Source organism: Tiliqua scincoides, chromosome 6, assembly GCF_035046505.1.
Source record: "Tiliqua scincoides isolate rTilSci1 chromosome 6, rTilSci1.hap2, whole genome shotgun sequence".
Lineage (NCBI taxonomy): Eukaryota > Metazoa > Chordata > Lepidosauria > Squamata > Scincidae > Tiliqua > Tiliqua scincoides.
The window spans coordinates 33,427,363-33,454,202 of record NC_089826.1 but is presented as its reverse complement, the minus strand read 5'-3'; the positions used below and the strand labels follow the sequence as shown (position 1 = coordinate 33,454,202).

Genomic DNA, 26,840 nt, shown 5'->3' with positions numbered 1-26,840 from the left:
AAGGTTTGGAGATCGAAAGGGGGGAGTGGAAGAGGGAGGGGGTTGAAAAGAGAGATTTCACTTTGATGAGAAGCGATCCCAGGTTGGGAACTAGGAACCAACCAGACAAGGATCAGCGAGGGTTAAGGACTGCAAGCTGAGCATGCTCGGAAGAGGGCGGAGCGGCAGCTGAGCAACTCCTGTTTCATCTGCTTTAAAAAAAGTGCAGATGATGGGCAGAAGATATTCTGGGCTCATATTCTGCCCAGGGGTGTGACTGTATCGCTGTGAGAGGATATCTGGCGCCTCCCCTTTGAGTTCCTGGCGCCGCCCTAAAGAGCTGCGTCTCACAGTTTGAATAACACTGCCTTATACATTAAACCAAAGCTCCACAGTTTTTTCAAACCTAGGAAAACTGTGTCTAAACAGCCCAAGGAACAGCTATCCCAGTACATTACCACAAAACTACACAACAAATAGATGGCCTTAGAATACCAACCAATTCATCTAATAATAATAATAATAATAATAATAAAACTTTATTTTTATCCCGCCCTTCTCCCTAACGGGACCCAGGGCGGCTAACAACATATTAAAAAACAGATTTTTAAAAACATTAATACAAGCAAATAAAAACATTTAAAAACACACACTACAGAGGCCATAAAAACAGTAGTCAGATTAAAAGAGTAAAAGAGCAGATCACCGAGGAATCAAGCCTGTAAAACTAAAAGATGTATAAAAAAGTTAAGAAGGCCAGAAATCAGAAGGCTTGTTTAAACAACAGTGTTTTCAGGCCTCACCGAAAACTCTCAAGAGAGGGAGCCATTCTCAAGTCAAGGGGAAGGGAGTTCCATAATGTTGGTGCCACTACCGAGAAGGCCCTATTTCTTGCAGCCGCCCCCCGGACCTCCTTGGGTGGCGGCACTTGCAAAAAGGCCTTCTCTGATGACCTGAGAGGACCAGCCGGATTGTACGGGAGTAGGCGGTCTCTAAGATATCCTGGCCCAGAGCAGTATAGGGCTTTAAAGGTCAAAACCAGCACCTTGAATTGGGCCCGGAAACAAATGGGCAGCCAATGTAGCCCCCGGAGAAGCGGGCTGACAGAGTCAAACCGCCTAGCTCTGGTGACCACACGGGCCGCCGCATTCTGTACTAATTGTAGTTTCCGAACCGTCTTCAGGGGCAGCCCCACATAGAGCGCGTTACAGTAATCTAACCTCGATGTCACCGTGGCATGGATCACCGTGGCCAGGTCTGCACAATCCAAGTACGGTCGCAGCTGGCGCACCAGCCGAAGCTGAGCAAAGGCCCCCCTATATTACTGTTTTTGTTGATTTATAGAAAAAATTGCTTCAATTCAGCACTCTATCAAAAGTGAACTAGAAAAGTGACATTTCTATAAATCACTTTCCAATTTTCATCCATTAAACTCTCCATTAACAAGAGCCAAGCTGCATCAACCTGCACATTCATTAAATCATAGTTTGTCAAATAATTCAGTTACCTTCATAGCTACACAGTCATTTTCACTCTGCTCCATCCATAAATCCTGTTCATAGTAATATAAGCCATCATTAATAACTTTGGCAAGTTCTGATGTAATTTTTGCACGAGACACATGGTTGCCAGTACGATCACCTCCTGGATGCTTTCGCATATATGGTGGTGTCTGTGTTACAATCAAAATCTTATTTAAATCCTGATCATCAATTTCATAGTCTGAATCACTATCTGACCACTCTGTGAAGGTATTTTTGCGACCTTTAATTTGTTCCATCTCTTCATCAAAAAAAAAATCAAGCTCTTCCTGCTCTTGTTCCAATGGAGGAGGTGGTGGCTGCTGCTGCTCTGACATTTCCTCAAATACAATCACTGATTCCTGAAAAAGCAGAAGTCTTATCACTTCAATGAATCAAAGCCACTTCTTGAAAGAACTGAGATTAAATAGAAAGAAAATGAACAGTTTTTTTTCCAACAGGAGAAATAGCACTTTTATCACACTCATATAAAACAGACTCATTTACAAACCACCATTTACGCTTCTTAAACTCACTCGTATGCATCTTACACTTAAAATTGTTTTACTATGTCCATTGTTGACTTGAATTGTAACAGTGGCCATAGTTCAACCAAGTGAAGCATACTCAAGACCCTCAACTTTAATGGGTTTAAGAAAGTCCACTGCCCAGCATTGTTACACAAATTAATTCCATGTTTTTCCAGAGCAAAACCATTTGCACAAGATCTGTTTCTGCCTTCTAGAGATGCTGGCAACTATGCCAACACAAGTCATACAATAATGGATGTTTGCATTAACTTACACTAGGAGCCTAAATCATAAGAGACTCACAAATTCCAATACCATATATTAATTCACCAGTTAAGATTAAGTTTCAATTCAGTTTCAATTCAGTTTCAATTCAATTCAATTTCAATTCAATTCCATTCAATTCAGTTTCAGTTTCAGTTTCAATTCCAATACCATATATTAATTCACCAGTTAAGATTAAGTTGGCAGGACAGTTTCAATTCAGTTTCAATTCAGTTTCAATTTCAATTCAATTCAATTTCAATTCAATTCAATTCAATTCAGTTTCAGGACAGTTGACAGGACAGTTTCAATATATAGGTTAAGTCTCATTCCTGAGGGATGACAAAAATTGCATTAAAGCAAATCCATTTGAAAAACAATGTCCTTTTGTTCAGTGATTTACAAACAGCCTTGCTGACCTTTGTAATGCATAGAGCAGACAATCAGTCTCTCTCCAGGCACTTAGAAAGGCTGAGGCAGCAATCCCTCCCTTCAGGGGAACTAGAGGGATTGCTTGCCTCAGAGTAAAGCTGTTCTAAATGCCTGGAGAGAGAATGATTGATGGATTGTCAACCGGCTGCCCCCTCTCCCATTAAGGAGGCTAGTGTTAAACAACTTTCTTTTAAAGGGCCCTTCTCATCTAAAACCATGGGTGAAAAATCTGTGGATAATTAGGTTATACTTGCATAGTACATTACCTCCTATGTCAGTTGTTCTCAACCTTTTTCATCCCATGGCACACTGATAAGGTGCTAAAATTGACAAAGTACACAGCTCTGCTGGCAGGAGGGCTCACATCCCCCACTGGCCCTATTAATAAATGCCCCTCTCTCAAATTCCCACAGCACTCCTACAGACCATTCATGGTACACAAATGTGCAGCAGCACAGTGGCTGAGAATGGTTATCCTATCTCTTAATACACATTTTCAGAGTTCCTTAGGAACCATTTTTGATACAGGAAAAAGAATTAATAAGAATGATCAAGGATGGCAGTCAAACAATAGTGGTTTCATTTCATCACTGAATATGCCTTATTCCCTCCTGGATTTTAAAGGGAGTTCACTTGAAATAAATTCTTACAGTGTGCTTGGAAAGAGACAACATTGCAATCCTAAAATACCTTTGGCTTAGCTGGAGATGGACGATGTCTCTTTTTTACTTCTATCCAAGGCTCAGAGTCCAGATCTGGCAAGCTTGTAGATAATCCTTTAGACATTGATTGAAGATTTGTTTCAGTGCTTTTCTTGGTATTTAGACCTCCCACTCTTGGAGAGCTTGGTGCAGATTCTAAAATTGAAAATTATTTCTGTATTTACACAAGATCACGCCACATTTCTGCATTGTTTAACTTTGTTGGAATGCTTAATGAGGCCCTTTGAGCATATGAATGTACATACTGGCAACTAGATGCTATGTCTCCAAAGAAAGGCCACCCTCCCTTTAGTGCTCCACTTGTACAGGTGCTGCCACATCTTTGACTCCACTGAAGTCAAATCCTGCAATCCTGAAAACACTGCTTATTTTTGTTAAGGGAAAGAGCAAAGAACTACAGGCATACGAGCCATCAGTGACAAACCAGGAAAGCAATCTTTGAGCTCATGATGAAACATGAAACATGTGTAGCAGCATGTGTAGCAGCTGTGACGGCAGCAAACACCATACTAGGAGTCATTAGGAAAGGGATTAAGAATAAGACTGCTAAGATTATACTGCATCTATATAAATCTATGATGCAGAGACATTTGGAATAGTTTGTACAGTTCTGGTCAGCACATATCAAAAAGCTAGAAAAGGTGCAAAACGGAAACCAAAATAATCAGAAGAGTTTTCTTATTAGAGCTATTGGAAAATGGTGCTACTTTACTCAGCCACTAGGTTCAGAAAGACTTAGGCAGTAATTCTATCTTACTCACCAGAAATAAACACCTCAACTTATAAGATAAGGTTATAAAATTTGGGGCTTTCTAGCCTGGATGAAAGGTGATGGAGGCAACCAGATTGAGACTTATAAACTTATGCATGTAAATAGTGGATAGAGCAAAGTTTTTCTCACAATACTAAAACTAGAGTAATTTAATGAAGCCAACTGTCATGAGTTTTAGAACAGACAAATAAAGCACATAATTAGTCTGTGGAATTCGTTGCCACAAGATGGAGATAGCCACTAGCTTGGATGGCTTTAAAGGGGACTGGAGAAATTCAAGGAAGACAGGTCTATCAACGGCAATATGCCTCTTAACACAGTTGTACAAAAGTAGTACCATGCTAACAGCAGCACAGTGGGGTCTCTTGCATAAGAAAGGGAGTTTTGCATTTGTGTTCAGATTAACAATAATGGACATGCTTGATAGACCAGGGGTGTTCAAAGTTTTTGGCAGGAGGGCCACATTATTTCTCAGACACTGTGTCAGGGGCCGGGGGAAAAAAGAATTGATTTTCATTTAAAATTTGAATAAATTTACATAAGTTTCCATAAATGAATATACTAAAGATGAACTTATATGAATGAATGAAGGTCTTGCAATAGCTCAAGGCCTATAAAAGTCTTTGCACTTCGCTGCCGCTGCTGCGTCACGGATGTGAAACAGCAAGCAGTGGAGGGAACCCTCATCCCACAGCTCACGCAAGAGGTCAAACAGTTGCCCTCACAATGAAAGCAGTTGCGTTGGGCCGGTGTGGGCTCCAGCAAGTCTCCGGAGTGCCAGAGGCTCATTGGAGACTGGGGACTCCGAGGGCCGCATTGGGAGACCTTGAGGGCCGCAAGTGCCCCAGGGCCGGGGTTTGGGCACCCCTGTGATAGACAGAAAACAGGAAAAAAAAGGTAAACTTACCAGTATATGAACCAAAAACTTTGCCAGGTATGAATTCTGGGCAGTTAATAAGTTGGGAAAAATCAGTTTGTGGAAGACTACGTGGCGAAGGCCCTGGAATTGGCCATTTTTCTGGTTCTACTCTTTTTCTCATCTTCTGATCTATTATTTCAACTTCGGTGCTGTCCTTTAAGGCCTAGATGACACAAAAAAACATAAGCACAATGCATGAAATGTTGCTACAAAATCCTTCAGACTAGCCAAGAATACCCCGCTGTAAATGGTGCTCTACTCCCCGATTGTATCAAAAATGCCATATGATAGCAAAAAGCACCTTGTTACTTAACGCTGAAGGAGTCTGAATGCATGGAGATGAACACAAGATCTGTGAAATCAGAAACACGCTCCTGATTACTACTATAAATTATTCACTACATTTTACAGCTTCTTTTGCCTTTTATAATTGCGCTCCTTTTGTCCACTTTCCTTTTAAATTGATTTGGAACTGTCCAAGTTATTCCTCACTTTCCAGAACAAAGGACAGGGATACTTATTCTACCTATTGAGTATTCATACACTGATATTCCACAACATGGTTAACTACAATCAGTAAAATAAAAAAAATTCTAACCCCTTCCCAGGAAGTAACTTAAGATTTTAAGGAACACCCACCTTCAAGAGGCATATCCAGAATATACTTAGTCATTCTTACATAAATCAATTTTAGGATTAATATATCTGATTTCCATCCCAATGCTTCCCCAAAATTGGACTTTTAAATACTAAGCAGATGTTTAAGCAACTCATTCAATTCATTTCTAACAAGCAAAGTTAGAGAGGCTGTAAAGGACAAGGAAGCTTCCTTCTGAAATGGAAGTCTTACCCTAAAGAGGAGAATAAAAGCAACATAAACTGTGGCAAAAAAAAAAAAAAGTAAGAAGATAGTGGTGGATGCCAAGACAGACTTTGAGAAACACACAGTCAGCAACATTAAGGGGAATAATAAAAGCTTCTTCAAATGTGTAGGAAGCAGGAAACCTGCCAGAGAAGTGGTTGGTGTGCTGGATGGTGAGGGAGGGAAAGGGAAGATAAAAGGAGATTTGAAGATGGCAGAGAAATTAAATGAGTTCTTTGCATCCGTCTTCACAGCGGAAGACCTCAGGCAGATACCACTGCCCTAACGGCCCTCCCTGACTAAAGAAAAAAGTCAGACAGAGGTTTAAAGAGAAGATATTTCAGACCAAAATGACAAGTCACCAGGCCCAGATTGGCATCTACCCAAGAGTTATTAAGGAACTAAAGAATGAAGTTGCTGATCTCTTGACTAAAATATGCAACTTGTCCCTTAAAATGGCCACAGTGCCAGAGGATTGGAGGATAGCAAATGTCACACTGATCTTTAAAAAGGAAAGGAGAGGGGACTCAGGAAACTATAGGCCGGTCAGCTTAACATCGGCTCCAGATAAGATGGTAGAATGCCTCATCAAAGATAAAATCTTAAAACACAGATGAACAAGTCTTGCTGAGGGAGAATCAGCATGGCTTGTGCAAGGGTAAGTCTTGCCTCACAAACCTTTCAGAATTCTTTGAAAAGAATTGTGGTGTGAGAGAATCTGTGGCTATTATATATCTGATTTTTAGAAGGCGTTTGACACGGTCCCTCACCAAAAGCTGCTGAGAAAACCCCACAGTCAGGGAACTAGAGGGCAGGTCCTCTCATGGATTAGGAAGTGGTTGAAGACCAGGAAACAGATTGTGGGTGTCAATGGGCAATTTTCACAATGGAGAGAGGCAAAAAGTGGTGTGCCCCAAGGATCTGCCCTGGGACCAGTGCTTTTCAACCTATTCATAAATGACCTGGAAACAAGGTTAAGCAGCAAGGTAGCCAAGTTTGCGGATAATGCTAAACTTTTCAGAGTGGTGAAGACCAGAAGGGATTGTGAAGAGCTCCAGAAGGATTTCTCCAAACTGGGAGAGTGGGCAACAAAATGGCAGATGCATTTCAATGAAAGCAAATATAAAGTATTGCACATTGGAGCAAAAAAAATCAAAACTTCACATATAGGCTAATGGGTTCTGAGCTGTGTGTGAAAGATCAGGAGAGAGATCTTGGGGTGCTGGTGGACAGCTCAATATAAGTGTCGATTCAATGTGTGGTGGCAGTGAGGAAGGCTAGTTCCATGTTTGGGATCATTAAAAAGGCTATTGAGAATAAAATGGCTAATATATATAATGCCATTTCACAACTTTATGGTAAAGGCACACCTGGAGTATTACACCCAGCCCAGTAATTATTTTGGTCACTCTCTTCTGCACCTTTTCCATTTTCACTATATCCTTTTTGAGATGTGATGACCAGAACTGGGGCCAGCCCTTTCCTTATGAGGAAAGGCTACAGCATTTGAGGATCTTCAGTCTAGAAGGTGCCTGAGGGGAGACATGATTGAGACATACAACATTTTGCAGGGGATGGATAGAATTGATACAGGAATGTTCTTTTCCCTTTCACACAATACCAGAACCAGGGGACATCCACTAAAACTGAGTGTGGGTAGAGTTCGGACAGACAAAAGAAAATATTTCTTTACCCAGCCATGTAGTTAGTCTATGGAACTCCTTGCCAAAGGATGTGGTGATGGCATCAGGCCTGGATGCCATTAAAAGGGAATTGGACAAATTTCTGGTGAAAAAGTTAATCACAAACAGCAGGTTATAAATCATGACAGGTATGTGCAACCTCCTGATTTCAAAAGCAGGCTACTCCAGAATGCCAGATGCAATGGGGGGCACCAGGATACAGGTCTCGTGTTGTCTTGTGAGCTCCCTGAGGCATCTGGTGGGCCACTGTAAGATACAAGAGGCTAGACTAGATGGGACTTTGGCCTGATCCAGAGGAACTCTTCTTATGTTCTTATTACTGGGTCAATATATGTATTTTAAGTTGCAATTCCAAACAGCAGGTAAAAAAAGTTTGTACTTTTTTCAATTCAATTTTTTTTTTTTGCTTTTTAAATTGTGAAAATAAAAATACTATCTAGAAAAGAAACTGAACTTTCACTTACCTCTAGGATTAGACTAACATTTGTAGTAAGAGCCTGCACACGATGGAAGCTGGCAATCAAAGAAATAGGCAAGAATCCTTGCTGGTCCATCTTTCTCCTCAAGAAAAAGTCTCTTTCCAAGTTTTCTAGGCTGAAATAATACTCACTGAAAACAGCAAAACGTTAGGTTATTGGTATGGAAAAACACAATAAGCTATCCCCTTGTCTCAGAACTAACACATCTTTCATAGTAAACACTTATAATCTTACTACCTTAAAAAAACTATTTGCATTGGTGAAGGTAGTGGGTAAACAGTAAAATTATATATAAAAAGAACAGCCATACAACCAAGAAAAGCAAAAACATTATACATGAATCTATAATACATACCTGAAATATTCAAGTCATTGTCAATATCTGGCAATACTCAAAGGATTTAGAGCAGGGGTGCCCAAACCCCGGACCTGGGGGGCTCCAAATCCAGCCTGCAGGGAGCTCCCAGTCTCCAGTGAGCCTCTGGCCCTTCGGAGACTTGTTGGAGCTCATGTTGGCCCCACACAGCTGCTCTCAGCATTAGGACGACTGTTCGACCACTTACGTGAGATGAGGGATGAGGCTCTCTCCACTGCTTGCTGTTTCATATCTGTGATGCAGCAGCAGCAGTAAAGGAAAGGTCAGCCTTGCTTTGTACAAGGCCTTTAATAGGCCTTGAGTTACTGCAAGACCTTCATTCATTCATGTAAGTTCCATCTCTAATATTCATTTATGTACATTTATTCAAATTTTAAATGTAAATTAATTCCTTTTTTTCCTGACCCCCCACACAGTGATGATGTGGCCCTCCTGCCAAAATGTTTAGACACCCATGATTTAGAGCAAAGGGACTGTGCCCATTATTATAAGACTAAGGCACAATAGCACAGCACAGGCATAGCCATGCCAATAGGACATGAGTTGCATCCTGCAGTTGGGTGGCAGTCATGGAGGTCTCTTCAAGGTAAGGGAATGTCTGTTCCCATATCTCGGAGCTGCATTGCTCTTATGTCAGTGCTCAAAACTGGGTTAGGATTGTGCTCTAAAATGACTATATGTAATAAACCAAACTGTTCATTTGGGACTACAGATCTGAGACATGATAGCTTCACTGCTGCTTTCATACACAGAGCAGAAAAGAACACTGGTGATCCTTGCTCCCCCAACACTAGGGAGCCAGAAGCGCAAGTGCCACCCCCGACATGGAGTGCACACAGCAGGGCGAGTGGGATGGCAGTGCAGCAGTTCCCTCCCTCCATGGCACACTTGTCTGCCTCTACTTTTCCACATTTATTATGGAAAAGCAAAAATCAGTTTGAATAGTAGAGGCCTTGCAGAAAAATAAGTAACAGTTTGAACAGTACAGGCCTGAACAGTACAGCAGCATGCTTTCTGCTGTTAATTGCAAGCACAAATATGGCAAAGTCATATTCCTGAATCCCCCCACAGATATGTGAATCCACAGATACAGGGGAAGCCACCCTCCCTCCAGAGGCCAAGGGTGCTGGGTGCCCCTCACCTCTGGAGGATCTTCAGAGCCTGTCAAAAGGCCATGTGAGTCCACCTGCAGAGCTCAGAATTACTAAAAATAGCGAACAACACTATTTCTGGTTTTTTGTGAAAACCAAAAGTGACTTTTTAATGCCTTATAACGCATAGGGAGGTCCGGGGTTTCTGCCCGTGGCCCCTGTTGGGCTCAGAAGACCCTCAGAGGACAGAGGTGGGGTGCAGGAGGTCCTCCCACATCCACAGATAAGTGAATCCATGGATACGGGGGGGGGGGCCTGAATAATTTTACAAGAAAAAGGGCCCACAAATAGGAATAAGTTCCTGAAAAGATCTAAGTGAAGAAAGTGGTAAATGTGTTTTCAAGGGAGTAATTTCATGCTGACATCTCAAGAAAGCAGAGCCCAAGGCAGACAGTATTGACTTAATTTAAATACTGAATCTTCGGCATTAAAACTTTTCCTAATTGAAAGCAGAAATATGCCAGAGTACTATAATACAACCATAGGAAGAAGAACTACATCATGAAACCAAGTACATTGGTCCCTGTCAGGAAAATGTGAGATATTGCAGTACTAGGCAGGAAAAAAAAAAGAGAAGCCCTGAGGTTTCAGGCCTTTTTGCTCCAAAACACTACTGTCCATAATCAAGTAGAATTAAAAGTAATTACAATGAATAGTGACTAGCATGGCATGAGAATGCTCTAGGGCCTCCTATAAAAGAAAAAACTCCAATCTTATTAACTGTTAAAATATCCCTCAAAGCAAAAGCGTATTCCTTCATAAAATGCAGAAGTTTCCAATCCAATTAAGACTTTGTTAGTACATAATTCAGCCCCTCCTGAGACTTTTGCTACTTGACTGAATCATATGGTCAAACACACAAAAAAGACATGGCTAATATGTTCAATTTTCTGAACATGAAAGGAGACATCATTATGTCCTACCTCAGTAGTTCCCATCCTTTTAGAACCTGGACCCACTTTTTAAAATGACACTCTATTAGGATCCACCTATCTTTATGAGATAAAAAAAAATAGTTTCACATTTCCAGTCAGTCAAGTCCATTTTTATCTTTTACTATGGTGGGGAGACCACCTTCCAGAGTTTGTTGAGCTCCACTTTCATTGGATTAGGACCATTCTGGTGGCCTTGCATTCCCCCTATGTCTGGCCTTCAATAAGAGCAAAGGCACTGCCTACTTGCAAGTAAATGCATACATGTGGCTTTTGCTTTCTACAGGGCTCAATAATTTTTCCTCATCAGCTTGGAGGGGAAGGACACTGTTTTCTCAAGACTTTGTTGGGGCCTGCATTCATTGGATCAGGACTATTCTGGTGGTGGTGTTCCCCTTAGCCTGCGCTTCAAAGTGGACCAAAGCACGTTTTGCCTACTCATGACTAAACATGCATATGCTGCTCCATTTCAGTTTCCATAGGGTTCAGTATATTTTCCTTCTCAGCTAGCAACTTGCCATTTTCACAACCCACCGGCAGGTCACAATCCACAGTTTGAGCTGCCATCCTACCTCATAGGGTCTGGATTTTTACACTGCAAGCTCAGAAACCTGGTCACAGTGAAGTGCTCCTCCCTCACTTGCCTGAGGCAGTGGAAGCCTGCTGATTATCCTGATATAAGTCTCTCAACCTATATCATGAGCCATGACCTGCCTATATCTGAGCCATGATCTCAACCTATATAAGAGCCTATATCCTATATCTCAACCTATACCCGATATCTCAACCTATATCCGAGCCATGATCTGCGTTGGCTTGGTCATGTCATGAGAATGGATGATGGCCAGATCCCAAAGGATCTCCTCTATGGAGAACTCGTGCAAGGAAAGCGCCCTACAGGTAGACCACAGCTGTGATACAAGGACATCTGCAAGAGGGATCTGAAGGCCTTAGGAGTGGACCTCAACAAGTGGGAAACCCTGGCCTCTGAGCGGCCCGCTTGGAGGCAGGCTGTGCAGCATGGCCCTTCCCAGTTTGAAGAGACACTTGGCCAACAGACTGAGGCTAAGAGGCAAAGAAGGAAGGCCCATAGCCAGGGAGACAGACCAGGGACAGACTGCACTTGCTCCCAGTGCGGAAGGGATTGTCACTCCCGAATCGGCCTTTTCAGCCACACTAGACGCTGTTCCAGAACCACCTTTCAGAGCGCGATACTATAGTCTTTCGAGACTGAAGGTTGCCAACAGGGGAGGTCTCTCAACTGGATATAGCCACAAGGCAGTGGAGGTTTGAGGTCAGAGTTTCCTTCTCTTAGATGAGCTGCCTTCCTAGGCTGATGAGTCCCATCTACCCGGTGGCTGTTTGGTCGCCTCTTACGACAAGTACAGCCAAACTGAGGGCCTGTTCTTATCCCCAGCCCTCAGGGGATGACGCAGGTGGATTACACAGGATGATGCTCCTTCTCTGCAATTCCCAAATACCCACAACTCCCTCTCCCCCTCCCCCCCCACAATCTCCCGCCTGCCCCCTCCCTGCAACTCCCAAACACCCACAACTCCCTCTCCCCCCTCCCCCTCTGCACACTTCCATTTGCCTCCTCCCTGCTCGTCAGCCTAGGAAGGCAGCTCATCTAAGAGAAGGAAACTCTGACCTCAAACCTCCACTGCCTTGTGGCTATATCCAGTTGTGGAAAAGGCTTCAGGAGTCAACCTCGAGGCAAAATCAGGAGCCGGAGTCCCTGAGGCAGTTCGCGGCTGTACACAGTCACGTTCTGGCAACTCCTGCGACGCCGCTGGAACCAACCGTATTGGCTTCTGCCTTTCCATTGGACCATTCCAGCGACATGGAGAGGGGGGATTTGCTGCATGGGTAACAGCCTATCCTTCATACCTTCTTTACCCAGGCTTCGCGCACTGGAGAGGACACTCCAACTTCGTCATACGGCATCGGCACAACACGGGAAGCAGCAGTTTACCAATTATAAGTCTTTGCTCGATTGGTGTAGAGCATGACACCAGGGGCTGCTTCCGACGGTGGGAGAGATCATTGCATCTCATTGGGCAGCTACTGCCCGCCTTAAGCTGGGCAGTCCCCAGCCAGTAAGGTGTTGCCTCGCCACGGTCCGTTAACCTCATGGGGTGCGTGGGGTTTAGGGTGAAAACCGACAAGCGGATCGACAACTCTGCACCATGCAACAGAAAACAGAAAACTCCTGCCCTAAAGCTGGGAACCTGGAACATTAGGACAATGACACCTGGCTTCTCTGATGACCTGCAAGAAATAGACGACGCACGCAAAACAGCTGACATCAACATGGAGCTGAGCAGACTGCAGATGGACATTGTCGCCCTTCAAGAGACGAGGCTGCCAGATTCCAGATCTGTCAAGGAGAAAAATTTCTCATTTTTCTGGCAGGGAAAACCACCAAACGAAACCAGGGAACATGGCGTTGGCTTTGTCAGAAATACCCTGCTGAAATCCATCATCCCACCTACTGTGGGAAGTGAAAGAATTTTGTCCCTGCAGCTCCAGTCATCAGCAGGACCTGTCACTCTCATCGGTGCTTATGCACTGACTCTGTCGTCTCCAGCAGAAGCCAAAGACAAATTCTATGATGACCTGGCCACCACTATCAGGAATATCCCTGTAAAAGAGCCATTGTTCATCCTCGGTGATTTCAATTCAAGAGTTGGTGCTGATAACAGTTCATGGCCCACTTGCTTAGGTCAGTTCGGCACTGGGAGGATGAAAGAAAATGGCCAACGCCTGCTAGAGTTTTGCTGTCATCACGGTCTCTGTGTCAGCAACACGTTCTTCAACACAAAGCCCCAACATAGAGTCTCTTGGAGACACCCAAGATCAAAGCACTGGCACCAGCTCGACCTGATCCTCACCAGACGCTCCAGCCTTCCCAGCATCAAGATCACACGCAGTTATCAGGGTGCTGCCTGCGACACTGACCACTCCCTGGTGTGCAGCAGAGTGAAACTGCAAACAAAGCGACTGTATCACACGAAAAAGGAAGGAAGACCTCGCATTGATACCAGCAAGAAGGGGGTCAGAGAAAAGTGGAGGAATTTGCACAAGCGCTTCAGGAATCTCTTTCAGGCCCGGCCAACGCAAATGCATCCAACAGATGGGAACAAATCCAACAGATGAGAACAGATGGGAACAACGCAAATGCATCCAACAGATGGGAACACCACGGTATTAGAGAAAACCGTTTACAACACCGCCTTGTCCACATTCGGCAAGAAGACCAGCAAGGCGGCAGACTGGTTTGAAGCCCACTCTGAGGAGTTGACACCAGTAATTGAGGAAAAGAGGAGAGCTCAAGCAATATACAAGGCCTGTCCCAGTGAGCGCAACCTGCAGGTCCTCCAAGCTGCTCGCAGCAAAGTCCAACAGACTGCCAGGAGATGTGCTAACGACTACTGGCTCCAGCTCTGTTCCGAGATACAGATAGCAGCTGACACGGGCAACATCAAGGGGATGTATGATGGTATCAAGCAGGCCCTAGGTCCAACGCAGAAGAAAATTGCCCCTCTGAAGTCTGCCGCAGGCGAGGTCATCCAGGATCGGGCGCAGCAGATGGAACGCTGGGTACAGCACTACTCTGAGCTATATTCCAGAGAAAATGTAGTCACCGAAGTAGCTCTGAACAACATTGAGTGCCTGCCTGTGCTGGAGGAGCTTGACAGTGAACCAACCCTGGAAGAACTTCACGTGGCCCTGGACTCCCTTGCCTTTGGCAAGGCACCTGGAAAAGACAGCATCCCTGCTGAAGTCCTAAAGTGCTGCAAAGATATCATTGTCACTGAGCTGCATGAAATCCTCTGTCTTTGCTGGAGAGAAGGTGGAGTACCTCAAGACACGAGGGATCCAAACATCATCACGCTGTACAAGAACAAAGGCGACAGGTGACTGCAATAACTACCGCAGCATCTCTCTCCTTAGCGTTGTAGGAAAGCTGTTTGCCCGAGTTGCACTAAAGAGGCTCCAGGTACTTGCAGAGAGCGTCTATCCAGAATCGCAGTGTGGATTCCGAGCCAACAGGTCCACCACTGATATGGTATTCTCCCTTAGACAACTGCAGGAGAAATGCAGGGAACAACGACAGCCACTCTTTATAGCCTTCATAGATCTCACAAAGGCTTTCGACCTGGTCAGCAGAGACGGCCTCTTCAAGATTATCTCCAAGATCGGATGTCCACCCAGTCTCCTCAGCATCATCAGATCTTTCCACAAGGACATGAAGGGCACTGTTGTATTTGATGGCTCCACATCAGACCCCTTTGACATCCGAAGCGGAGTGAAGCAGGGCTGTGTTCTTGCGCCAACCTTGTTTGGGATTTTCTTCGCTGTCCTGCTGAAGCATGCCTTTGGAACTGCAACAGAAGGCATCTATCTCCGGACTAGATCAGACGGAAAGCTCTTCAACCTCTCCAGACTGAGAGCAAAGTCCAAAGTCCAGCTGAAATGTCTGCGTGACTTCCTCTTTGCCGACAATGCAGCTGTCACTACCCACTCTGCCAAAGATCTCCAGCAGCTCATGGATCGTTTTAGCAAGGCCTGCCAAGATTTTGGACTGACAATCAGCCTGAAGAAAACACAGGTCATGGTTCAGGATGTGGACTCACCTCCCTGCATTACAATCTCTGTGCATGAACTGGAGGTTGTCCATGACTTTGTGTACCTTGGCTCAACGATCTCCGACACTCTTTCTCTCGATTCCGAGCTAAACAAGCGCACTGGTAAAGCAGCTACCACGTTTTCCAGACTCACAAAGAGAGTCTGGTCCAACAAGAAGCTGACGGAACATACCAAGATCCAGGTCTACAGAGCTTGCGTCCTGAGTACACTTCTGTACTGCAGCGAGTCATGGACTCTCCGCTCACAACAGGAGAGGAAACTGAACGCTTTCCACATGCGCTGCCTCCGATGCATCCTCGGCATCACCTGGCAGGACAAAGTTCCAAACAACACAGTCCTGGAACGAGCTGGAATCCCTAGCATGTATGCACTGCTGAAACAGAGACACCTGCATTGGCTCGGGCATGTTGTGAGAATGGATGATGGCCGGATCCCAAATGATCTCCTCTATGGAGAACTCGTGCAAGGAAAGCGCCCTACAGGTAGACCACAGCTGCGATACAAGGACATCTGCAAGAGGGATCTGAAGGCCTTAGGAGTGGACCTCAACAAGTGGGAAACCCTGGCCTCTGAGCGGCCCGCTAGGAGGCAGGCTGTGCAGCATGGCCCTTCCCAGTTTGAAGAGACACTTGGCCAACAGACTGAGGCTAAGAGGCAAAGAAGGAAGGCCCATAGCCAGGGAGACAGACCAGGGACAGACTGCACTTGCTCCCAGTGTGGAAGGGATTGTCACTCCCGAATCGGCCTTTTCAGCCACACTAGACGCTGTTCCAGAACCACCTTTCAGAGCGCGATACCATAGTATTTCGAGACTGAAGGTTGCCAACATGAGGTCTCTCAAGCCCTGGCAGCAAGATTTTTAAAAAACTAAAATCTGAAACAGATATTAACAGTATTTATACACCGCTTTTCAACTAAAAATTCACAAAGCGGTTTACAGAGAAAAATCAAATAACTAAATGGCTCCCTGTCCCAAAAGGGCTCACAATCTAAAAAGATGCAAAAAGAATACCAGCAGACAGCCACTAGAACAGACACTGCTGGGGTGAGATGGGCCAGTTACTCTCCCCCTGCTAAAAATAGGAGCACCCACTTGAAAAAGTGCCTCTTACCCAATTAGCAGGGGTAATAAGATAGCCTTATGTCAGATATTTTCTGCGTAAAAAAATGTTTTCATTTTTGCATCAACTGTAACAAAAGAGTACAATAAACTGCATGGAATGCAAAGGCAGTAAAAGCCACCACTAAATTAAGACAAACAGGGAAATAGCACTGGTGGTGAAAATAATATGTCAAAGCATGAACTGTGTCTTCATAACAGATTTCAGAATTTTCTCCAATGTGGCTTTTAGAGATAGTCAGCCTTCTAAAGGGCTTTTCACAATCTGATCACACACGAGAGAAGGCATTTCCACATACACTCAACTATTTGATTCCTTCAAGTCCAAAAACAAATAAAGCAGCATGAAAAAATTATTTATTTATTTATTTTCCACATTTTTATACCGCCCTTCCTCCAAAGAGCTCAGGGTGGTTTACACAGCTGCTCCTCCCCTCTTTTTTGTCCTCACAACAACCCTGTGAGGTAGGTGAGGCTGAGAGAAAGTGACTGGCCCAAGGTTATCCAGGAAGCTTTGTGGCTGAGGGGGGATTTGAACCTGGATCATCCAGGTCTAAGTCTACCTCCCAAACCACTACACCACCCTGGCTCTCAAAAAATTATGAACTGAAAAATTACTTCACATCTCTAACGTATGGTATGGAAATTTTACATGCACGATATTGTACCACAGAAGCTAACACACATCTAAATAACAATGCTAAAATACAAAGAAAGAACAGAGACATAATATACACACAGTTAGCAGCAACAAGCAAAAGTGTTCAAATGACTATGATACCAAGTGAAGAGAAAGTGGTCTAAAATCTCTGCTTCTCACCAGTCTACTTACATTTGCCGTTTAATGTACTCTTTAAGCAATGTTTCATCCACAGAATACATCTGTACTCCTGTTCCATCATCGTAGTAATACATCATACTAGTGTTAAGATCTGAGTGAAACGGATGATCAGTCCTTTTGCTATATTGTTCTCGGAAGCCATATGAATTTTCATGGTTCACTTCAAAACAAGTAGGGAACAACAGTTTAATAAGAAATACAGACCAAAATACATGAAAAAACAAACCTTTGCATCAAAATTTAGAATTCTTTGAAGGAGTCAACATGCAGACAGCAATAACAGGACATACGTTTGGACTTGTAAAATGCTTTTGACAGACTCCCTCAAAGATTCCTACACTAGATTATAATCATGGGATAAGAAGAATTTAAGATACTGGTAAATTGTTAAAAGACAGGAAAGCAGAGCACAAGAATAAACTGATAGTTTTCACAACATGAAGGCATAACTATTGGGAACCTATGCTATTTAACATATTCATTAATGATCTGAACAACACTATCCTAAGGATGACAAGGAATCAACAAAGTCACAAAGAAATAATTGTTCAACCCAAGACCAAACTCACGACTGCTGCATTACAAAAACTCGGTCCCTGTTCGGACTGGAGTTTACCGTTCCAACGCATCACCACATGACTTTCACTTTGATTGCGGGTTGAACAGACAGTCGAGTCTGTTGCCCAGCATCCCAAAAAGTTGCACAACAGGATGTCTGGGCAGACCTGACTGCCCAGAGTGTCCCCGTCTCCTGATCTAATTGAAAATCATATGGCAGAAGGATTAGTCCAAACTTTGGATCCGCCCCCCAGGTCAGGGTTTGAAAGGTCCTGCTCTAAGCCACTGAATGGTTTGTGGTATTAATGAATGTATCCTTGTTTGACAAGAGGGTCCTGGAATCTGAGAAGAGCTCCTAAGGGGCCATAGCCAAAAAAAAGGTTGAGAATGGCTGGTTTGTGCCAAGAGTAACGCGCCAGCATCTCAGACAGGGACCTTTCCCAGAGCAAAGTGGAAAATGCCAGAGATTCAACTTGGGATCTTCTGCATGCAAAGCATATACTCTATCACGGAGGCAGTCTCTCCTCAGAGGAAAAAGAGCAATTTCTACTTTACAATCCTGATCTGAAGCAAACTGTAAAGTGCTCCATTTTGTACTACAGACCAGTCAGATTGACAATACCTGGAAAAAGCGCGAACATATTAAGTTGAGTGTGTGTATGCACTGGGAAAATGAAATGATTTCTGGGAACCAGCTAGCAATATGATGCAACTGCAGAAAAGGCTACTGATGTGCTGGACTACATTAACAAGTATATTACAAGCAATAATAGTTCCATGCTATTCTGAACCAATCATATCTCACTTGGAATATTGTGTCAATTCTGCCCACAACTTTTTAAGGAGGCCATTGATGAACTGCATTGGTTCAGAGGAGGATAACAATAGTGGCGAGAGTTCTCGACACAAAGTGCTATGAGAAACTGTTAAAGAGTTCAGAGAAGACTATGGGAAGTAAGATTGCCTTCTTCAGTTTATCTGGTATCTGTCATACAGGAGGGTGAACTTGCCCTCTATGGCTCCAGAGGGCAGAGTTAGATCTAGTGGGTTGGAGCTATAGAGAAATAGAATGAACAATTTCTTGACTATAACAGCTGTCCAGTGTTGGAACAGTCTGCCTTTTTGGCTCTTCCTCATTGGAGATTTTCAAACACAGGCTAAACAACTATCTGTCATGGATATTGCAGCAGTTGCCTGCACTGAGCATAGGTCTAGACTAGAATATCCCTCCAAACTCTGACTTTCTGTGATTTTATAAATTCCAGTGTCTCTATGATTCCAGTGTTGGTTTAGTTTGGGTGTGACAGAATGCAACAGAATAACATAGTTGCCCAATAAAGTGGAAGCAGAAGTGCAAGCACAAGACACAGTCATGTGGTGCTAAACCATGTTTTTGAATCACGACTGAACCAACCCATACTGTTGAAAAGAGTTTTATAGTCTATTATACACTTTTCTTCAATACCATTTTTATTATTTTCTATGTTCATACTTCGAGGGTTGCCTCTTCCACGTCCTCTGCCTCTGCCCTTGCTTCTTCCTCTTCCTTTGTAAAATCCTCTAACGCTGCCGCCTTCACTTCTCACACTGGAGACTTCATCATGATCATCTCGTTTTTCCCTATCCCGTCGCCAGTCTTTTGGAAACAAAAGAAATACAATTACACAACTGAGGTTTAACAAGTAGGTGACAAATGACACATAAATGAATCTGCCTTGAAGGCCCTAAGTGGAGTGGAAAGGCAGAGTATGTGTAAATAAATGAATAAATAGAACGTTAAGTGACATACTCATTCTTGTGTCATTGCGTCTGTTGTTGTGGGACACAAGCTTGCTAGTTTCTGGTTGAGATCTTGAACTGTTCCGAGAGCCTGATCTATCTTGGTTATCTGAGTTCATGTCTTCTAAATGAAGCGGCACCCATTTGTGTTTGTTACCTACAAGTGTAAAATACAGAACTATAATGCTGTTAAGAATATTCATTACCTTTACAGTATATAGTTAAATTTATTATTTTATACTAGTTGCTACAAATTTCAGATGTGATATTTTCTATTTTCAGTCTACACAACAAGCACCACTATTCCCATCGAGGCAAGTTCTCCACCTGCAAGAGATTACTTACCATCCTCTTTCCACTGCAAATCTCACTCTCAGACTTTGGAAAATATTGTATGCATGGATTAGAAAGCAAAGGTTGCTTCATTTGGCACTCACTAGCATAGCAATTTATGAAGATCTGTTGAAGTAGCAAATCGAAGTCAGAATGAATTACAGGACATTAAGGCAGTGCTTTTCAACCACTGTGCCCTGGCACATTGTTGTGCTACAAATGGTCGGCAGATGTGCCATGGGAGTTTGGGGAAGGGTCATATATTAGTCGGGCCCTTGGGGGATGTGAGCGCCTGGCAGGCATTGCAGTACATCTTGTCAATTATTTTTAAAAAAACTGATGGTGTGCCTTGACAATTTTAGCGCCTTCTCAGTGTGCCATGAGATGGAAAAGGTTGAAAAATCACTGTTCTAATGTCTCGTACAATACCCTAAAAGACAGCATGAGAATCATTTCTAGTTCAAGAGTGTTTTATAACTGTGTGATGAATGAAATCTTTCCCCTCTTTTTCAACACTTCTAGCCCCCCCTCCCCCCAAAGGGCTGTGCAGGTTCAGCAGTCTACAAAGCTACTGACAAGCCGCCTTTGTTTGAATCTTCATAAACCTGCAAGCCATGGGCTGGATGTGGATTGGAAGGTCCCTTCTTCCTGTCTGGGGTATCTAGTCTGCCTAGCAATAGAGCTGCTTTGCCCAAAGCCTGCCTTCTCTTGGGTCCTTTTCCTTACTATGAACATCTTTAAAAAATTCATAGTTACAATAGAAATTCTCCTGTTCAACATCCAACCATAAATAGGACTTTTTGAAGTCCTGTATTCGCATCAAAAGCTAATATTTTCAATACTGAACATGTTTAAGACTCTCATTCTCATGCTTAGGGTTCAAGAATATCAGCAATGAAATTCTTCTCTTTTTCATTTGAAGGCAAACAAATACTGTGAGTGGTATTTATTTTGTATCTCAAACAAAAATATCCAGAGAAAGATTAATCCTTTCAAAATACCCTAGAATTATAATAAGCAGACACTGATGCAAGAGCAAAGACAGCACAAAAGGCTGGTACGCAGAGGCCCCCATATTCACAAATCCTGTATCCACTGTTTCACTTAACTGCAGATGCTGAAGGGCCTCCCACACACTCTGGAGGCAAGAAGAGCTGCGCTAACGGACTTCCTGTTATTTTGAAATATAAAATTCAGAGGGCCCTCCTAGTGCTTGTTAAAGGCATTAAAGCATCACTTCCAGTTTTTTTTCATAAAACCAAAGTGACATTTTTATGCTTTTAATAGACATTAGGAGTGCTGGGGAAGCCCTCTGATGTTTTTTTCTCAAAAAACTGCAAGTTCATGGGCGGACATGTGCAGCCTCTATAGAGCTCAAAAGAGGAGAGTCGTGGAGAGCCTCTATCTGGCCCACAGCCAGTCTCTGATCCCCTGAGAGCCTCTGGCCCAGTTGACCAAACACAACCAGAGTCGTGCTTGTGGGGTGGGCGAACGGGGGTCCATTTAAGTGTGTGCGCTTTATTTCTTGGGCTGTGTTGGTGCTTGGAGAAATCCTAGACATTTAAGCCCATTCACTCATTCATTTCAGTCATTCATCAAAGTTCCGTCTCTAATGTATTTATTTAAATTTTAGATTTCATTTTTTTTCGGCCCTCGACACCGTGTCAGATATTTGATGCTGCCCTTCGGCCGAAAAGATTGGAGACCCCTGATCTAAAACATTAATATATTAAAGCTGCGGTTTTCAAACTCTCCTGGAGCTTGAAACCCACAGTAAGTCCTTGCGGTGGCGGGGAGGGGAGGCAGCGGGGTGGGGGGAAGGCAGTGATGCAATCCCCAGGATCACACCGCTCAGGGGGGCTGCAGGGACTGGGGTGCACTCATCAGTCTCTGCAGCAGCTGTCCTGGGATGCAGGAAGTCCTGCGCGAGCGTCTGCAGGGCTCCCCAGGTCAGCAGCAGTGAAAGTGAGCGATCGTGCTCTGTCTCCACAAAACCGGAAGTGGAGTGCGATTGCTCCACTTTCACTGCTGCTGACCTGGGGAGCTCTCCAAAGGCTCACGCAGGGCTCCCCGTACCCAGGGACAGCTGCTGCAGGGACTGGTGAGTGCATCCCATTCCCTGCAGCCCCATCAGAAGTGAAAGTGGAGCAACTGCTCTCCGGTTTAGCAGAGGAGGGGCGCGATCGCCCCACTTTCACTTTGGATGTCTCGGGGAGCCCTGTGGTAAGTGCAGCCAAGCCCCTTAAGCCCCCTGAGCAATACGCACCACTGCCTCTTCCCTGCCTCCTGGCTGCTCCCACCTCTTAAGGGCAAAGAGACCAGGGCCCTCAGGTTGGGGTGTCACAATGCCCCAGTCTGAAAACCTCAGTATTAAAGCATAAATACACTAATCTTCACCAACCTTTTTTCTTCTGAGTGTTAATCTGAGCCTCATCTTCACTAACATTTTCTCCAGGAATATCTGAATTTATTTCCAGGTTTTCCTTGCTTTTGTTGCCATTCTTTCGTTCATTCTTCTCTTCCTTCTCTTTCTTGACTGGTGTTTTTTTATTCTGTTGACTTAAATTTTTACCCTGCAATACAACAAAAATGCTGAAGCTGTATTCAATTTTTTCCCCCCAAATCAAGTTCTACAAAAATTTGGCTCCAAGATAATTAAACTCCAACCTTCTTTCCTGCCTCTATTCCCCTTTCAAAAATGTCTGCATCTGAAGCAGCTTCTTGCACCAAAGTCTCTAACTCAAAACAGATGTAAGGTTCAATTTTTCAAATTAGATATGCCCAAGAAGGGATGGTATACAAAACAGCAGGTTATTAATCCTTTCTTCCATCACAAATCTTAAAAATTGCCACACATATTTCAAAATTAAAAACAAGATTAACTACTATGAGATTAGGTACTGAATTTTCTTCGAATGTGCAAAATGTAAAAATGAGACCAAATAAAGGCAATCCCTCAAATGTGAGAGCCTAAGAGGCCTTGAAGTGTTGGCAAACAGTTTGTTTCTGGTTTGAGTTTCTAAAATGGGCAAATTGAACAAAAGATGATTTGTAAGCAAACTTTTTCTTTCCTTCAGGAAGGACCCTATAAGTTTTAATTTTTTTATTGCCTATATGCAATATCTGGACAAGGTATTAAAATGACAACTGGAAAAACATGTAAATGCAGGGTAAATATAAAGGAGAGGGGCCAAGAGAGAAAAGGAGGCCTCTTTTCCTCAACATTCTGTCATTAGTAGCCTTCTCTGCAAACTGTTTTCTTGGAGACCTTCTTGGAGACTTAGATGCTGCTTCCTTAATCCCTTTCCCTGCCCAGCCCCCAGGTTGAATAGAATTGCACCAATGGAGACTTCTTCTGTAAGTCATTTATTTTATTTACTTATTTAAAAGATTTTTACCCTGTTTTTCCACAGCTCAAAATGGTATCTTCTACATAGACAACTTACAGAGAGACAGATCATGTGACATTACTGAGAGCCACAGAGAGCAGGAACTCCTTGGACTAAAAGTTTTTGCTGGATCAATGATACACAAGCCCATGCACCCAACCCCAGCTTCCAAATGTTGACAGAGCACAGCTAAAGATAATATGGCTTTCTGTATAAACCAAGAAGTGCTGATTATCTCCTTGAAGGCCATGGTTGACTAAATGAGTGAAAGTGATCATAGTTCCTACTTCAGCATGGAGGCTTAAACTGGACAGAAGGGAAGGGTGTTATTCTTTCCAAGCTAACCTCGACTCTTCACTCCATCAGCACTTTCAGTTTTCAGTCAATTTGATTATCCACAGAATTTTGGTATCCATGGGAGGGGGGGTGTCTGGGAATGGATCCCCTGAGGATACTAAGGGTACCACCTGGATTCTTCTGAAAGTCTCCAGGATGCTATCTCATATAGTTGCTTATAGGGAGCTTTGTGAAGATCACAATATGAAATTTTTACACATACAAATAGCAGCAACCATCTAGAAAGAAACTGGTGTTGTCAACTGCACTGCAGCTTCAAGGAAGCAAGTTTGCCTTCATTGTAAAGTAGCCATGGAAGTAGATAGGGATCGACTCTTGTCAAGATGTTACTCAACTCACATATTCAGTAGCTTCCAGTTCCATTGAAAGCATCTGCCCCAGCCCTCTGAAGCTGGGAGAAGCCACTGCCACAGAGTATGGTGATGTTTTAATCTGGGAAAAAGATTGCTATTGGCAGCACTAGAAGGAAAGGAATTGGGCAGAATAAGTACATTCTCTGCTTGCTCAGGGACATATGGTAAAGTGACCTGCCATAGTGAAGTGAATACTGTACCTCTGTTATAAACCATTTAAAGAAGTATACATACTTCAGAGTTGGCGATTTCACTTGGTGTTGGCCAATTTGCAGCATCACTGAAGTCATTAGCCTGTAACAGTAACAAGAGCGCATTATCCAGATGACCATTTTTAAAGATCAGAGTGACCACACTTAACAGGATAAGAGAACAATTTTATAGCAATGATATTACATCCCAAAATGCACTGATAAATTTTCTTGAGAGTATTCATAAGCCTGATTGACAAGACAGTGGGAAAACCAAAGCAAATACACTAAACCAGCCAAAAATGCCAAATCCTTACACTTTTGTTTTTAAGTGCAAAAACTGAGCTTGTTTTCATCATGGCTTTCTTAGCCACTGAAATCAGTAGCTACTCTCGGTCCCAGTAACCTCCCTCCTCAACCCTTTCCGTATGCCATCTTGGGCAAGCAGAAGTCCCAGTTGTCAGAGCACGTATCTGATGACTTTTCCCCTAACCTAGTGACTCCCAACCTGTGAGCCATGGCTCCCCAGGGAACTGCAGAAACCAACCTGGGGAGCTGCTGAATCTTTGCAAAAAATCTGCTACCCGATGCAATGTATAGGATCATAGCCCTGATGGGGTGCCACAGACAATGACCTAGTATGTCAAGGGAGCTATCCATCAAAAAAGTTTGGAAACCACTGTCTTGACTGAGAACACGTATGTTGGTTCCTATGGGAAGAATATTTTTAACTAATACGTTTTTAATATGCAGATTGAGTCTTGTTATTCGCAAGGGTTCTGTTCCCAGAACTCAATGACAAAAATTGTATTAAAGCAAATCCATTTAAAAAACTGTGTCCCTCTGCCAGGCAATTTTAAAAAAGCCTTGCTGTCTTTTATGATATAAGACAGAGTCAATAGGCAAACAATCCATCAGTCTCTCTCCAGGTGCTTAGAAAGGCTTCACTCTGAGCCAGTGGCTGCTCCCTTCACCCAGAGCAAATTGATTATCTTTTTTTCACATGCTCAGGAGGAAGGGAGGGGTCGCTTGCCATGGAGTGAAGCTGTTCTAAGTGTCTGGAGAGAGAATGATTAATGGATTGTCAGCCAGCTGCCCTCTCTCGCCTTAACGAGGCTATTGTTAAACAACTTTTTCCTTTAAAGGGTCCTTCTCGTCTGTGAATAATTAAGTTATACCTATATGTGCAAATTTCTGAGAATGCAACCCCTTTATAAATCGAGAGCTACCTTTATAAAGATGGCTCTAAGAAGTCTCTAATTTGTTTAAACTGCAGATTTTGACAGTAGGCCCTCTTCTCTGTGGGCTACAGGCCTTCCCTGGCTTCAGAGGACCTCACGGACGTGACCAGAAGTCATGGTTGCAAACCGGAAATGGCTTCTGATCACATTTGGGAGATCTTCTGAAGATGCTAGGAGGCCAGCATGACCTCCAGAGGGCCTGATACAGCCCCCAAGTGAGTCCCTGCAGCACCGCAAACCTGGCCCACCCTGGATTTCATTGTTCACAGGGGGAAGTGGAACCAATCCCCTACTGATTCCAAGGGCCCACTGTACTCCCTTTCTTCAAAAACTGCACAACAATACTGTAGTTAAAAAGCTACATCTGGATACAAATAAATTCATATAAGCTCGCTAGCAGTTTCCATATTCCTAAATTTGAAGCACAGAATACCTTATCCTCTTTCAGTTAACAAGCTAAATAATCAAGGTATGACTGTTATAGGTAAACTCTTTTCCACATTTTAAAAAAACGAGGAACATCTGTACATATTAAGTACTTGAAAGATGCTCATAACACTTTATAGCATACTCTGCAATCATGCAATCAGATAACTTTTTGTTGGCATCCTTCAGTCTCGGAAGACTATGGTATTGCGCTCGGAATAGTGGTTCTGGAACAGAGTGTCCTCTCCAGTGCGCGAAGCCTGGGTAAAGTAGATATGGAGGATAGACTGTTACCCATGCAGCAAATCCCCCCTCTCCACATCGCTGAAATGGTCCAATGGAAAGGCAGAAGCCAATACGGTTGGTTCCAGCGGCGTCACAGGAGTTGCTAGAACATGACTGCGTTCAGCCATGAACTGCCTCAGGGACTCCAGCTCCGGATTTTGCCTCGAGGTTGACTCCTGAAGCCTTTTCCATAACTGGATGTAGCCGCAAGGCAGTGGAGGTTTGGGATCAGAGTTTTCTTTCTCTCAGATGAGCTGCCTTCCCAGGCTAAAGAGTCCCATCTACCCGGTGGCTGTTTAGTCGCCTCTTACGACAAGTACAGCCAAACTGAGGGCCTATTCTTATCCCCCAGCCCCCAGGGGTTAACAGATAACTGAACATCAATTAACAGAACATAAAACATATTTTGGCTTTCAGTACACACCTTAATAGATTTCTTTATCTTCGATTTTCCAGCTTTTATGACTTTAGCAGAACACTGCAATTCTAAAGTGAAAAGAAAAAAATTAACTTAAAAATTAGGAAGTGCACAAAACTAAAGTTATTTATTGATCTTAGACGGTATACTTAAGCTTCTTTCTGAAGTCTCAAACTTATTCAAGTACAACAGCAAATTATTCCCAGCAGCACAGTTAATTTCTAATTTAACTGGTTTAGTGACAATTTGTTTGAT

General features: G+C 43.4%; 1 protein-coding gene across 1 annotated transcript in view; it reads right to left on the bottom strand.

The window, feature by feature from the left end:
• Positions 1 to 26,840, bottom strand: part of LARP1B (La ribonucleoprotein 1B) — a 47,545-nt gene that overhangs the window by 13,531 nt on the left and 7,174 nt on the right. The window contains exons 2-11 of the mRNA XM_066632083.1: positions 26,592 to 26,653; positions 24,259 to 24,318; positions 22,327 to 22,498; positions 19,603 to 19,749; positions 19,306 to 19,449; positions 17,247 to 17,415; positions 8,168 to 8,312; positions 5,127 to 5,301; positions 3,416 to 3,582; positions 1,487 to 1,861 (exon numbers count right to left, since the gene is read on the bottom strand). Of these exons, the coding sequence (XP_066488180.1) occupies positions 1,487 to 1,861; positions 3,416 to 3,582; positions 5,127 to 5,301; positions 8,168 to 8,312; positions 17,247 to 17,415; positions 19,306 to 19,449; positions 19,603 to 19,749; positions 22,327 to 22,498; positions 24,259 to 24,318; positions 26,592 to 26,653 (1,616 nt within the window). The remainder of the gene's footprint in view (positions 1 to 1,486; positions 1,862 to 3,415; positions 3,583 to 5,126; positions 5,302 to 8,167; positions 8,313 to 17,246; positions 17,416 to 19,305; positions 19,450 to 19,602; positions 19,750 to 22,326; positions 22,499 to 24,258; positions 24,319 to 26,591; positions 26,654 to 26,840) is intronic.